General features: G+C 37.3%; 1 protein-coding gene across 1 annotated transcript in view; it reads right to left on the minus strand.

Moving 5' to 3' along the window:
- TRDN (triadin) overlaps positions 1–16,030 on the minus strand; it is a 232,904-nt gene that overhangs the window by 79,025 nt on the left and 137,849 nt on the right. The window contains exons 18-20 of the mRNA XM_075087552.1: positions 5,432–5,464; positions 5,299–5,331; positions 4,022–4,048 (exon numbers count right to left, since the gene is read on the minus strand). Of these exons, the coding sequence (XP_074943653.1) occupies positions 4,022–4,048; positions 5,299–5,331; positions 5,432–5,464 (93 nt within the window). The remainder of the gene's footprint in view (positions 1–4,021; positions 4,049–5,298; positions 5,332–5,431; positions 5,465–16,030) is intronic.

The following is a 16,030-nucleotide window of genomic DNA, read 5'->3' on the forward strand; positions in this document are numbered from 1 at the left end:
TGAGAGGCATTGAAGCTGCTATTTAAAAATAACAACTGTTACTATTAATAGTATTCTGGCTATCAGTGTGTTCAGTAATGCCACAACGGTTCTGTGAGTGTTTGTAAAGAAGAACTTGCTGAGACAGATCAGAGCTTTAGTAACTTTTGGAAACTGTCAAGTAGCATCATCTGGATATGGCAGAGTGGTATCTGGAAGGACAAATAGGACACAGCATTATTCCTTTTGCTTTTTGAGAAGGGAGGTGTGAGCTACTTTGATGATAAAAGACCTCTCAGCATTACCAATGTAATAAGTGCCACTTTAACAGTCTGTATAAATAGAAAGCCTGCGCACATAGTATCAGAGTTTGGAATAAGAGTCAAAAAAATATTTTATTTCTGTTAGAACAGGGACAAGTTTTCTGAGTAGCTCAAGATTTCATCCCTTCCACTGAGCTTTTTCAAAATTATTGCCACTTCTGAGTGGAAGCCTGAAAGATGATCTCATTGTAAAAAATTGGCCCATTGTAGGTGTTCCCAATTTGAAAAGCTGATCCTTCAGCCATATAACTTAGGTAATGTGGATGTGTTATAATGTATTATAATTTTCTCCTCAGTGGAAGAACATCAGGCATTAAAAAAAACCCCCAAAAACTAGAAAACCAAGCCAAAACCACCAAAAAAATCCTGCCTGAAATAATACAAAATAAAATGAATGCATATAAAGGTAAAAGTAAAAATTTGTCAGGGATCCATATTTTCAGTAAATTATAGTTAAAAAAAAAAATGAAGTAAATGGAGTCTGGACTCCCATATGTTTTATCATTTCTTAGCAAAATTCTTGACAACTTGGGGTATTGTAGATGATTTCTATAATCGTTTCTCTGATTCCATGCTAAGCTGTTTGGAATCAAATGAAAGCAAGCTTAGCAGACATTATTTTTTGCTGAAAGTAGCCAGAAGAGCGATTCATCAGTCAAATATTTTTGCAGTCTCAATAGTTGTAGACTACAATCAAATTTGAAAGAATATTTTTATCCCAAAAGAGTCAGGTTGTGTAACTAACACCCACATCAGAAGTATGCATTCCAAAATATCACTGATTTTAAAGCTATTTTGTGATTGCCTGGGGAGAAGGAAAGCTAAAAGAAATCACTCTGACTGGAGACAACACTTTACTCACTGAACCTTGAGGTCAGAGGCAGGAGGTCCTCATTGTGACATCGCTAATATCAAGAAATCATGAACCTAAGAAGTGTCTGTTATGATTTAGGAACTGTTCTGTTGCATGGAGAAATGAAAAAACTCCCTGCCATAGTGTCATTAGTGAACCTTTTTTGAGAAAATACAACAAACCTTCATCTGAGCTTGACAGTTCGTCCGAAGTAGAAGCTAGTGGGAATGGCCCAGATCTACTTCTATGCCAGCAGATTAATTTTTTTAATTACCGAAGAAGAGAATTTCACCAAAAGCCTCACTTGTTTTCAGAACAGGACTGTTTGCCTTCCATGAATATGCTTAAAAATTTTAAAATTTGCCAACAGCTACTGAATATTTGAAATCATGTTGCACCCAGAGAACTGCTAAGGCTAAATGGATTAACAGAAGAAAAATGGGAAAAAAAGTAAATAAAGAGCAGGTATAAAGAACAAACAAATACAGACTGAAAAGTAACGGGCTTTGTTCAGACTTAGTGAAAGCTATAGCTATTAAAGACTACTAGAATTTGTCTGTCACTGTAAAAATTTATAGTTAGAAGAAAATATCATTCCTTTGTGATTCTTACTAAGAGGTAGAAGGAACAACTGTAACATTTTAATATAAATATAATTTTTCCCCTGCAGTACAGGCAATGTTTGCATTTCAAAATTAGCAACTTAAAGTTAAATTTCGATCACTTGTTAACAAGTAATTTTTCAGAAATTAACAATTACTCCAGAGCTAACGTCAGCTATTTCTCTTTAATGGGTTTTGGTGGCTGATTAAAACAAAATTGTTATTTACTTAAATAATGGTGCATTTCAGGTTCAACATTAGACTGATCCTATGGTAAAACTAAGATGGCTGAAATCAAAGTTTTTTGTTTTTTTGACAACAGAAAAAACAGAATTATTCTTTTTTTTTTATGCAAGAGAAACCTACAATTTCTATTTATCCTTAGTGAACTGTGAACTTCCTATAACATTTCTTTCAAGTGCCCCTTAATTCAGTAACTCATAAGGAAGGGTTTGCTCCCATCCTGCAAACAACGGTGACACAATGAAGACTTATTACGTATACAAACATTTGCTTCTTACTTAACTAAATGTGAAATATTGTATTCAATAGAAGTTTAGAGGTTACTCACAGCAATAAAGCATACAGGAAAAACCTCAGTTTTTTTCAAAAACCCTGATAATTCTGTTTGTAAACTTTACCGGTGACCTAAACAAAATAACTTTCAATAAAAGGGTAAATATAATCAGTGGGAACAACAATATCAAAAGATACATGACAACATTTCCCAGTAGGGCGAAAGGAAAAAAGTTTGCAGAACGGGACTTAATTCTGCAAGAAACAACCGGTTCACTTCTTTTCAGAGCCTGATGGACACAGGCTTAGCAAAAATGTGTTCACAGGTGTTGAAATGTTGACTTCATATGCATAGTACAGCATCGCAGGAGAAATAATAATGTATCAAAAAGATTTGCTTAGAGGTTTCAGACAATAGGGGGAAGCTTTATTCTATCACCCGTAGCAGCAAGGCTACCTTTATTTTCAGCTTGGCTGTCTAGAATTTGCTAAAAATACAAAAGCTTAGCTCAACACACTTTTTTCCATTCAGTTTCTCTGTTTTGTCTGGCAGGAGTATAAAGAGAACAAATGCCTAAATTACTCTGGTTTCTGTTTTGCTCAATACAATTAGCTGCAGAGCAATGGCAGCATTATGAATTTAGCCCATGAAGCAAGGAACTTAAAAACATCCAATAAAGGAAATAATGTATCAGCTTTGATTTCCTTACATTGATCTTCACAGCTGTGATTCTGCAACTGTTCCTCATGCTCCAGAAAAGCGCTCCACTGCCTTGCAATTCAGCCTAATTGTGTCAGTATTTACTGGTTAATGTGAATGAGGCTTCAGAGATGAACTCTAAAGTAAAAGATGTTTGAATGATAGCTAGGTATTAGCAACTGGCAATTTGCATTTCCCTACCTTTGACTTGTGGTGGACAGCTCCAAGACTACAACTCACAAGTCTGAGCAGTTGATACATGCAGTCCAATTTGTTTGAAAAGGAGTATTTGTAAAGCAAGGTGGTCATTGATGTGAACAAAAATAGACTGAAAGTGAAGTGCACTTGTCATCCCATTTTCCATTTGTGTCTAGGATGCAACTGGCATCTGTAATGTTCCTGAGGGCAATCCAGAGCTAGTGTCTTGCATTGTATATATGTAAAAAGTCAGACACTGACACAAAAAGTTAAATAATTTCTCAGATCAAACTTAAGCCCCTGAGGTTTCTTACTAGTCCCAGTTCCCTGTGCCTTCAGGAAAGGAACAACTTTTGGAGCAAGCACTGATGTTCCCTCACCTCCCACCTCCCCATCGGCAGTTCTTGTACGAGAGGAAGGCAAAAACTGTTTCACTGAATCTCCCTGTAAATCTTCCGAGACTCTGAAGAAAACAACTGTTCAGTCACTGGGTTTGTGCTGCAGCTGGACCGGCAAAAAAAAAGGAATATTACTCTTTGTGTCATGTCTCTGTAGAAGATTGGTTACTTCTCCTGCCTGCCTTTCACAAACACCTTACGATTTGAGATAGGGTTAGAAAGTGAATTTGATACAGTTGGAGAATTACAGTTTGTTAGACTATGGACAATTTGGGGAAAAGACACTTGTTTTCTAGAGGTGCTTTAAGGTGCTGCAAGGAAGGAGCCATTATAATTTAAAAGGTCCGCTTTGTTTTACATAAGTGACACCTGTTAGCAATTTTGTCACATGAAGTTTTTTTCAGTAACAGAGTCAAAACTTCCATATCAATTTAAAAAACAAAGTTACCCACCTTTTGACTTCAGAGTTTCCACAGGTGCTGTAAAATAGAAGAAAACAGTCCAGGAAACAAATTTTACAAGCGCATAAGAAATTAAGATAGATCCTAACACATCTTCCCTTGGTCAATATGCTCCCTATCTATGCAGAGCAGGCATTCGTTTTTTTTGTGCAGAGGAAAACTGACACACACATATGCTGCTTGTTTGGATAGTCTCATGGCAGACGACTAATGAACCTGCAGATTAAAAGCAGTGGAATACAAGGTCAATAGGTGAGTTTTATGTGGAACCTCAATAGCTCCACTATTTTCAAGTAATGAAGACGTGAGAAGGAGTAAAAACAGGTTTCAGAATAAGCAAATATCAGACACAGGTGGAGGGTATGCAGTAGAAATCTCCTTTTAACAATTTCATTAATTTGGGAAAGTTAAGGGTGGGGTTTTTTTTTAATTTGTTGAAAACTCAAAGCACAGAACTCTTCTAGTATTGATACAGGGTAATATCCACTTTCAAAAGCCTGCCTTAAACATATTTTTTCAATTTAATTTGTTTATTAGTCTTCATAATTGGGTTAACTAAATCCAAATTAATCAAACTACCACATTTCTCTTCCTCCATTTTTCACACCTCTATTCTGAAACACTGTGACAGGTTTTTATGCTACAGAAAAGGACAGATTCATTTTTCTATAAATTCACTGTCTACTGTAGGATTTTTTTTTTTGCTCTGAATCTATATCTGAGAAAATAGAGTCATCTGATGAATGAGTCATCAACCCTGGCTGTAAAAGGAGTTGAAAATCTTTATGCTATCCCAAATTTGGTTAAACTGGAGAAGTAGGTTCCAGTCAGGAATAAGAACAGCAATAACAAGAACAACAATAAAATACACAGGCATGGATGCTTGGAATAAAACCAAAATAAAACAACCCATATTTTTCCTTCCCTTCACACTCTGAAGCTCCTATTTCTGTGTTTTGGTCTCCATCCATTTACTGTAACCGCCAAGCAGCCCCCTTCCTCCTTGAAAAGATAAACCTTTTCAAAGCTGAAATAAAAAAAATGTCTCTCTCTTTGTTCTTCTCAGCAACGTTTGATGAGATCCCAGTTCCAGAAGACCAAATGGCTGCATGTCTGCTCCACAGCCACCAGTTTGCTCAAGTAACTTCGGTTAAACCAGGAAATCTTTATCTCTGGCTTCACTTATTTTGTCCCTTTACCTAATCCTGTCTCAACTTAAAATCAAACCAGATAAATGAGACTCTAAAGCTTACTTTCACAAGTCTTACCGTGTACTTTTACTTCTTTCTTTGCTGTTTTGGCTGTAAAAACAAGCAAACAAAAAGCAAATATTGACTTTTGACAATTAATTTAAAACATTAGGATAATTGAAAAGTAAGATAAAAAGGGGAGAACATTCACCAGTGTCCATCATTTTTTCTTTCTTGTGTGGTTCTGAAAATGAAAAAAAATCAAATTTACTTTTCTTTTCTTGTAATGTTTTCTCTAGTTGCCCTGGACAACCATTTTCACACCACTACTGGAAGTTGGATGTGGCATATTCCTTTGGACTCTCAGTTCAGGTGAGCCCTTCCCTACTTTCCTGCAAGTCAAAATAAAACCTTTATCATTGTCATCAGTCTCTTCACTGCTTTTCACGCTGCACAAGCAGGGTCACATAGCTGTAAATAATGGACACCAAACTATTTAACTCTTATAATACGGTGCTAAAAGGAAACTCTAGAAACAGTGTAGGTTAAAATATCTGCAGTTTTACTTCAGGGTGGTCTAAATGGAGGGCTGGAACCAGCTGTATGTGCCTCAGGACACCTGTGATAGAGTCCTTGCCTTTCTCCACTGGAAAGATTGGAGAATGAGCAGAGCATCTAGCTCAGCTGCTGCCCCTCTGTAGCCATGGGGAGGGGGTCCCGGCCTCTTTTACAGGAATACACAGTATGGGGGCAGCAACAGCTCACAGGAGCTAATCACTGAAACAGGATCTGGGAGCTGAAGGTGGAAAGCTTCATCCACCTAAACCCTGTACCCTCTGGCAAACCATGACTGGGATTTACAAATTTTTTAATGGTAGTTTCTGTAACAGCTCTTACCATCTTGCCAGTATGTGTTTCAAAACCCTCTCAGAGAAGGAGTAGGAGGCATACTAGGGGGAAAAGTGAGAGACTGAACGTGTGTCTCAGAAAGTGAGCGTGATCTACCAGCCAGGGCTGATGTTCACAGTAACTAAAATGGAGATAAGCTTTTGCTGTCCGCAGATGATATCTGCAGATGCTTTTAAACAGCATATATAAAGGTTTTGGTGTGCAAGTTTGGATCCATGCAGGCACATTACCTAAATTCAAGAGTACCTGAGCTGACAGATTACAAGATAAAGGCAGTTTTTATTAAATACATACATTTACCCATGCTCATAGCTTTCCGGTATCTGATGACTGTATTTTCTCCATGTTTATTATAGCATATATTTGTATTAATGTTGTGGTATACAGTTGACAAATATTAAGGTTTAAACAGTTTCCACTCTAGAATCAAGGTATAAAGTTCCATGTTCAAAGTGATTTTGAATGTTGTGCCCTCATTAAAAGCAAGCTTATCCTTAAATTTGAGCTATCCTTGAGCTCAATAAGCAAAAAGGAACAAGAACTGCCAATAGAAAATAAAAAACATTAATCAATAACATTAATATGAGTAATAGTCACATTAAATACTAATTCATAATCAATATTAACATTGAATGCATGGTGGACATATAAAAGAGGTATACTCCATGAAGAACTATGAAACTAATTGATATTAGAAAGGGCAGGCTGATCTGGAATATAAAAAAACCACACAGTTGCTAAGTTTTAAACAACATATGTCACTGTTCCATATTCCCACTCTCACTAAGTTTGTATGGAGTAATGTATGTAGTTATAACTGAAATTAAATGTTTATTTTTGACTGAGTTTTTAAATCTGAGGAGCCAGCTTATATATATTTCAAAGCAAAACATAGTTTCTGAAATAAAAATTTGCTCTGAGTTTTTTTTTAATAGTTTTATCTTTCTTTTTTTTTTACCAAAAATATTGATGGAATTTCATCACCATTTCATAATCAATATCTTTCAGCCACATGTATACTTTAAAGCATCAAGAGTAGTTGACTGAAATCAGGGACACAGCTTTAATATGGTTATATAAAGCACATTTTATTGTATTTATCATATAATATATATGTATTTAAAATACCATAGGTGCTTTATAGTCACATTGTATATGAGGCATGAGATTCAGTGGAAATGGTCATGAAGCAGGGTGATGTGATCAAAGCAATGAGCCAGGAATATGAGTTTCCGAGCAACATGGAAAAGTGATGGAGCTAGAGAGTGAGTTGGCATTAAAAAGTTTATTGCCTGAATAAATGTTATATTCTTTTGATGGCACCCTGCCTTGGGTGGCAATCCTAGTATAGGTCAAGGAGGAGAAACATAGCAAGAAGTGAGAGGACAGAAGTTTGGGAGTCAGTAGTTCGGCTGACTCAGTGAGCTTAATCATAACAACAGCTGCAGCTTTGGTTTTGTGTAACCCAAGTGCTCTTCAGAGTACCCAATTTCATATAGATATTTTAGGAGTCATTCTGTGAAATGAGAATTTTGATTGGTTTCTTGGGGTTTTCTGTTTTGCTGTTGCTCAGGACTGCTTCCTGGAAACTGAAGGAAATGTAATTATGACTTTAGTGGTTCTGAGGCACTTATTTTTCCCTCTCATTTTAAGATCTGTCAGCTCTCATGAGATCAGGGAACAGTATGACATTAACAACACTCAGTAAGTGTTTTGCAAAGTATAAAATTTTCCATTTATTTAGCTTCATCTCCTGTTTTTCAAAACTGCAAACATTAAGGAAGTTCTATAGAGCTTTTATAATAATTTTACTTCCAGAAGCATATGAGGTAAGATCCTTTCCCATGGGGAAAAGAAAAAAAAAAATTATAACATAGAATTTGACATCAAGCATTTCTGGTGTAATCTGACAAGGTGTGAAATTTCACGTGATTCCTTCCTGGTCTGATATTTTAATGGAATGAATTGAAACCTTGTATTACATGAGCCATAAAACAGGAAAGTTCAGACCTAGATCTTCCTTTTTGCTACGGGTTATCATTGCTTGATCTTGTTTTTTTTTTCTTTTTGTTACTAACGAGTAGTTAGTATTACACATGAAAGGATATTTCCAACAGTAGACACATTAAGCAATTGCCATGACATTTGTAATTCTTTTATCTTTATCCATTTTTGTGTGTATATGAAACTCTACAACATGATTTTATTCAGACAACTTTTGCTGGTAATACATTATTTTTCTACCATGCATGGAACTGAGAGTTGATTTAGTTTGACGTTTCACTATTTTTATAAGCTCTGATGCTTTGAACAAATGGCTTTTCTTTTTTATGAAAATTGGCAAAGTTATGTATAACATGTCAATAAAACCATACAAATGTATTTTTTGTTTCATTGTTAGTGACATACTTGTAGACAGCCACAGGAGCAGAAGTGAGACAGAGGAGAACCTGAACCTGCCTCTGCAGTCGTTCCCTAAACCACACTCTTCCCTGAAGTGCAAACAATGCGGAAAAGCATGCAGGCTAGCACGTTTGCTGTGGTGCACTTTAATCTTTATTATCAGGATGGATAGTCACAAACTGTGACCCTCTGCCATCCACCAGGAGAGAACAATTGATATCCCATCCTAATTTGTATAGCTATGTGTACACATATATCTATGTGTGTGTGTGCGCACACGCACGTGTGTTATCTCCTAATTCAGATAAAGTACTCATGTCCAAGAAGTGTTCAGAAAAATAAAAATTGTATATGGAATCACACAGATTGATAAAAAGCTTAAATAAATGGCATTTCAAGTGGATTTGCTGTTCTGTGCTGTGCACCACATGGGAAATAATCAACACTATTTGTTTGCAATCAGTAGCTGCATAAAAGTGTTTTCTGTACTGTTTAATTTTTGCCGCAAGTATTTCACAGAATCACAGAATCCCAGGTTGGAAGGGACCTCAGGGATCATCTAGTCCAACCTTTCTAGGAAGAGCACAGTCTAGGCAAGATGGCCCGGCACCCTGTCTGGACGACTCTTGAAGGTGTCCAGTGTGGCCGAGTCAACCACTTCCCTGGGGAGATTATTCCAATGGGTGACTGTCCTCACTGTGGAAAATTTCCCTCTGGTGTCCAATCGGAATCTCCCCAAGAGCAACTTGTGTCCATTCCCCCTTGTCCTTTCCATGTGACTCCTTCCGAAAAGGGAGTCTCCATCTTCTTTGTAGCTGCCCCTTAAGTACTGGTACATGGTGACGAGATCCCCCCTAAGCCTCCTTTTCTCAAGGCTGAATCTATCTCAATGCATCTAGTTTTATATTCATTAAAGCCTACTGTTGTCATATTCATGCAATGTCTTGAATACTTCAATCCTTAGAGAGCAGAAATTTAGCCTGGTCTTGCAGTCTTGTAATCTCAGTTTTATAGGCCATACGCCTGTCATTTCCCTTCTCAGACCTTCATACCATGTTGGTTAATTAAAACCAAATGAGACAGGGTGTTAAAGCTCTCCAAGATATCCTTTCATTAAGAGTACTGTGAACATAAGAAGCTAGATACAGACAAGGTCCCTTTAGCTCCTCCTGTCAAATAGAAAGGATGCAATATGAGCTCGGTCATGTTATTAGGCCTAAGTTAATCCACATGAGAAAGTTTTGCATCAAACTAGATTTTTCCAGTTCTCCTGCTCCCAAGAAGTACTTGTCCTGCTATATTGGGCTGCTCTTCTTCTTACTGGTTCAATATAGAAAAACTCACTAACACCATACGCTTTGATTTATAAAGCTAATGAACTGGACAAATATATGTCTTTCTGGACGCACCAAGGAAAGCCCTTACTTGGTAAGGTCATGCCATGCATATACCTGCTGCTCTATAAGTGAACATCTTTTGAGGGGGCTAACAAACAGTTTTTTAAATGGATTTTTGTGAAGAAAAGAAAAACATGAGACAGTTCTCTCTATCAGTATCTTTGTATTAGGAATCTGCTACTATGTTGGGAAGTATTCGGGAAAAAACAACGTACAAAGAAAAGAAAGAAAAGAAGCCTGGATGAAATGCAAATGCTTTTGGTCTATACTGGGTCTAGAGTTTTTCTTCAAAGGCAGAAGGCAATGGCATCAACACTGAGGATGGAAGCCTTTACCACTGAGAAATGTCTCAGGATCGCTGAATAAAGTAGAAGCCGGCAAAAGGACTTAAAGACGTCTGTGTAGAGGATTATGCTTTTATTCAAGTTTTTGACACTAGAGGGTTATACTTTGGTGATTTTGCTTAATAAAATAAATAAATAAATAAATAAATAATTGGGAGGCAGGAGATGGAGATGCTTTCTCATATCCAAACACTTGCTTTCATTAGTTGCCTTAGTCTTATTTTAATACAGCTTATTTCTTATTAAATACAGGTCATGCATCATTCTGGATGCACGACTGAAACTCAGTGAGGAAGTTAGTGTTAGGATAGACACCATCAAATTGGCTAAGGTCCCTAATTTTGAGTGAATGTTGTCAGTCCTCAGCAAAGGCAAGCTAGACTCTCGTGTTTTCAGAATCCTCACACACCTCCATATATCAATTTTTGCTATAAAAGTCTGTATGAGGAAGAGGCTGAACTGGTCATACCTTGCTAAATCCCTCTTTATGTTTTAAAGGAGGCAACAAGCTCTGCCTTTTCCTTAGAAGGTCTACACAACCAAAAAACCCATCCTGAAGTTAGAATAACTGTAACAGTACATGGTCTTCTGTGTTATGTGAACATACTTGAATACAGATTGCTAGAAACCTTCATTCAAGCCTAGTACACTTTTTCTTACTCCTCAGCAGGCTAGATAAAAAAAAAAAAAAAAGAGGTGATCAAAATGCATTGAGCACTGTCTCTCAGATGTAAGACTCAGAAACTAGAGTCATTCTTAGATTTCACATCCTTCTTTGAACCTGATAGGATCTATCTTCCCATACTTGAGTAGGCAGAAAGTCTATCTTTTTTAAGAACATCAGGTTGCATTAACACAGAGGGGAAGCAAATACCTCTTTTCACAAGGCTCAAGTATAAGTACGCTGAAGCCTAAAGACAAAGCTGTCACTCAGAAAACAGACAGACACTTTTTCCTCTCCAGAATCTGAAATGCTCTGTTAGTTTCTGCAAAAGTTGTGATAATCAAGAGTAAAAGATCCATCATAAAGAGGAAATGGAAAGAATGCAGATTTCTGACGTCTGTCCTGCCAGCCTGGCAAAGCTCCAGAAGTTCCTCAATCAGAGGAAAACCTTCCCCAAGGACTCAAATCACAGGCAAATCAGTTCCTCAAGTCAACACTCTTGAAGCACATACTTATGTAAGAAAACAACATACTTCCATCACTTTTGCCATATAAGAAGGGGAAGGTGTGGGTCTTATGGTTTCTCATCAGAAGGAGCAGAACCAATACAAAGTGAAGATGTATTCATAGACCACAGGTGCCTAATTTCCTATTGAAATAAAAATATTTTTTAGTTGGAATCCTTAAAAAGAATTGATCCTTTATTAATCTTACAATTCTGACGAGGGAACTGCCTGTTTTCAAAGCTGATGTACCACCCATGAACAGCACTGTGTGAAATCCTTACATGTTATGAGCAGAGCCTTTGTGAAAAGATTAGTTCTTAATGCCTATTGCTAGCACTAGTTTGTTTTAAGAACAAATTAACTTCACTAGTCTCAGGATTTCTGGCATGGCCATTCAGGCTAAGGATCAGCTGGCAAAAAAATTTATTTTAAAAAAACATATTGTGATTCTTTAACGCAGAGAGTACTTCCAGCCTTTTGAGTACTCAGATGGTCAAGCTGCTCAGACGCAGAGTATTTCCAGTCAATCCAATGAATAGAAGGACATGTATTGGATTTAGAAAAATCCTGTGTTGAATCACATCTGTTTGAACCAGGAGAACCTCCAGAGAGGCATCACTCCAGGCAGAACTTCTCAAAGGAGGGCAACAAGCAACATGGCAAATTACTGAGCATGACATCAGGTGCAGCCATTGTTTGCATGCTCATAGACCACTGCAAGGTGACGGTAATACAGTTTTCTCAACAGTCTCTCATTGTGAGGTAAAATGAGCCATATTACTTTGTAATTGATTTATGACAAGAGCATATGCACTGAGGGAGGTCATAGCTTGGATGGCACTCAGCTCTTACTACTTGCTCATGCTTTAGCTTGTTCATACTCCACCTTCTTATGACAAGGGAACGACTTCTGCTTCAAGTTCTGTAAGCCATTGAGAATATGCGTCTGGAACAGACATTTCAGAAGAGAAAGAAAACTTTGAAGTAAATACCAGTTCTAGGTTTTGCCTGTCATTAGGCCAACATGATGTGCAGATTAAATAAACTAATTCAGTAACAAAAACAATAGTTCATAAAAATTAGCGCAATGAGATCCTAAAGGAATAAATTTAATTCAAAGTTAATGAACTTAGTAGAGGAGCTCTTACTGTAGCGTTTGACTTAGAGCTGCATACTGATGTCATTTAGCCCAAAGAAGTAGGCTAGAATGAGACAGTGAACAAAAGCTATTTGCTCTCAGAGCCCAAGTCAAAGGACGAGCATGTGGTTAAATATTTCGAAAGGCTTCTTTGACTGCCTTAGCCAGGACAAGCAGCTTCTTCAGAGGGTATTTGCAGAGGCAGCATCATGGGGGACACTGACAGAAGGTGCTAGGAGAAGTGTGCAGCTCAGACAGTCAATAAAGTGCTCTGAGGAGTCTACTGTATGCACAAAATAAACCCAGCAACCACTACTTCTGAAATATATAAAGCTCCAAACTTGGGCACTCCAAGCAGCTGTTATAGAAAAGAAAAACTGATCAGATTATTTGTGACGTTCTGCAGACTAAAGTGGTACTGTGCATTAGTAATGGCTTGTTTTGTACATATGATACTGGACTGCAATTTCTTAATACGGAAACTTTCAAATCTGTAGTTGATGTAAACCTATATGATGATGTGAGAAAATTAATATTTAAGAAACATCACAGTTAAGCATATTGTGTTTCCACTTGCTCTCTCGCTAAAACATAGCACTGCCATATCCGAGAACATAATAAATTATAGATGTAATATAATCATACACAGTATAGAACACTGTAGTCCACACCACTGCTCCCCTGGAAATCAAATGCTATTTTCATAATGGTCTCAATGATCAAGACAAGGTCCATTTATTCCCTTTCCCGTAAAGCAAAGGTACCACTCCTGAAAGACTAATACCTGGGAAGGTAGCCACATACATAGTGTATATTCAACAAATAGTCTGCGTTCAACAAAGCTTAAAGGCTTTGCTGACTCAAGATAGAGTTAAAGACGTGTTAAGTGCTTTGCTGAAATTGGGCCCAATTCTTGCCATAAGTGCACTTAAATCATGAAGCAACTTCAGGACCATGAAAGTCAGCCTCAGAACAAAGTACTTTAAAATGTCTTTTCCATAAAGATTACACACTTAAATAATCATTTTAGCTCTGATTTGTATTTAAATAGCATTTAAATTTGACCCTTTTTTATTCTCTTTGTTGTTACTTTCATGTATTAAATAATTTCTTTTTTGTTGTTAACTTGCTCCCCCTGCCTTGCTCTTGAAGTAATGCTATTTTTGTGCTAGTAATACAACAGTACTTTGCTGCATTCAGTAGACTGGACCATGGCATTTAATAATACCTGGTAATAACAAAAGAAATAAGGCTGAATTTTTAGTACAGGTGTCTTCACAGCTCACTACAATGTGAAAGGAAATATAGGAAATTATTTTAACTCTATATGATCCTGAAGCAAAGGATAGGATAAGGAAGGTATAAATGCAACAGTATTGTAGTAGTATGCCAGGCTATGAGACGGCATTCCAACATCCTAGCAAAAGTAGAAAAAACATCCTGAATTCTAGGCCACTTACTCAAAAAGATTTTAAAAATTAGTGAATAAAAACTGGATTTCAGATTAGAAAGCCTCATGAAAAATAAGCTTGTTCAAGCTCCATCCTGTGTGTAAAGAAGTCAAGGTTGTAAAGTAAAATCTTCTAACATTAGAAAATTCTTCCCCTGTGAGGGTGTATGTTGTGACATAAGTCAAGAATTCATTTTTCCTTTCCGATTCAGAGTTAGATGATGATCCGGTTTATATAATCCTGTGGACAATTTAAGACCTCCTGGTCTGCAATAGTTCCTCAGACTTGAGATGGGATGAAAATGTCAGTGGGTTGGAATGATTTGTGGAATTTGTCTCCATCCACGTAATAGATTCCTGCAGATATTAAGAAGCAGCTGAGTAATGGACTACTGCAATAGCAGCAAGGTTTTAGCTGTTGAGGGTATAGTGCATTGCTGGCAGACCAGAAGCAGAGTCAGCTGCGAGGCTTCACTAAGCCTAGTGGAAGCTCTCTGGGACAAACAAGTGAGGACCAAGACCCATTTCCTCCTACCCTTCTACAGGTTGCTGAGGACTGAGATCAGATAACTTCCACCTACTGTGCAAAGACAGCCAAGCCTGTATCTCTCCCTTTAAAACCAGAAAGAAACTGAATAAGTCAGAGAAGATATGATATTTACCTACCCAAAGAGTTAAGGTCGGAGTGAGGAAGAATTATGCTAACCTGGACCGAAAGGAAAGCCTCTGTGATCCAAAAGGACTATAGAATAATCCTGAACCTAAACCCAAGGACCCTGAGCAGCAGGATTTATACAGGTAGGGTTTCATTATTTTGTTTACAACTGCATATTCATCTGCTACCTGACTGAAGATTTATTTTGTCCAGAAATAAACTGCAAAGCCTATCCTTATGCATGCAATAAGCTACCTCTATCATTTATCCCTGAAGAGATAAACTGTAAACCCAGAAAATAAACCCTGAAAATGGCTATTCTTATTTTATGGAAAGCTCTAAGAGGGTTAACATCAGGGACTAGAAAACTGAACAGAGTATGCCAGCTACAAGAAGAATTTGCTGGGTAACACCAGTACCACAGGTATACATGCAGAGATACAAACCAGGGGTAGTGGCTGCTTATAAATACAAATTTCAGGGCACACAGAGGCACTCAGACATAAGATTCTGGAGATTGCAGGATGGCAAACTCTACTAGGGCCATGTTTACATATGGTGAGAGAGAAAGAAACACTGTTCATCTCCTTTTCCTCTTTTCAAAAGTACTTACATGGGGATGTGTACCATATAATTTACATTGGTGCTTGATGTCTCTTCTCTTGGTTGATATATCTACACAAGAAGAGAATAAGTAGGTGGATGGATGATGGAGGGGGTGTAGTGCTGTGAGTAAAATACATCCCTGATGTGTGACTCAAGAGAACCTCCTGACTGTGAGGGACCTGAGAAAGAATCCATGATAATTTTGCCTGTTCCACTGTGTTGGTAAATCATTCAATAGATGTGCTGAATTTTATTACTCTTTTGTAACATTTACATGGTTTTAGCATTCTTTCTACTTAATTCTGTCTTACAGGTGATCGTTAAAAGACAACCAACAAGCCCAGCTCCTTAGCAAGCCTTTCCTCCATTTTAAAGCATACCTGCTGTCTCATAAACTTTGTGTTATTTCTTTCATTTTAAGTAGAATAGCACTGGTTATACCATATGGCAAGTACAAAGGTTCTTCCCTGCTGCAATTTTTGTTGCTGTTATTCATCTTGAACCAAGAATTGAAATAATTTGTCTTTTAAGTAAATACTTCCCATCACCAGTAGAACTTATCTTCCTGCATTAGGCAGAGAGATCTGAACCTCTTAAACCCATCCTCTGACCAGGTTTTTCAGTATAACCTGCATTCCACTATTCTGTACTTATCTCACAAACTCATTCCCTATATAATGTGTGCTTTTTTTTTTCTTTCTGCTTCTTACCAACAGTAGGGAAATCAGAGACATAATA

Source organism: Phalacrocorax aristotelis, chromosome 3, assembly GCF_949628215.1.
Source record: "Phalacrocorax aristotelis chromosome 3, bGulAri2.1, whole genome shotgun sequence".
NCBI classification, from domain to species: Eukaryota; Metazoa; Chordata; class Aves; order Suliformes; family Phalacrocoracidae; genus Phalacrocorax; species Phalacrocorax aristotelis.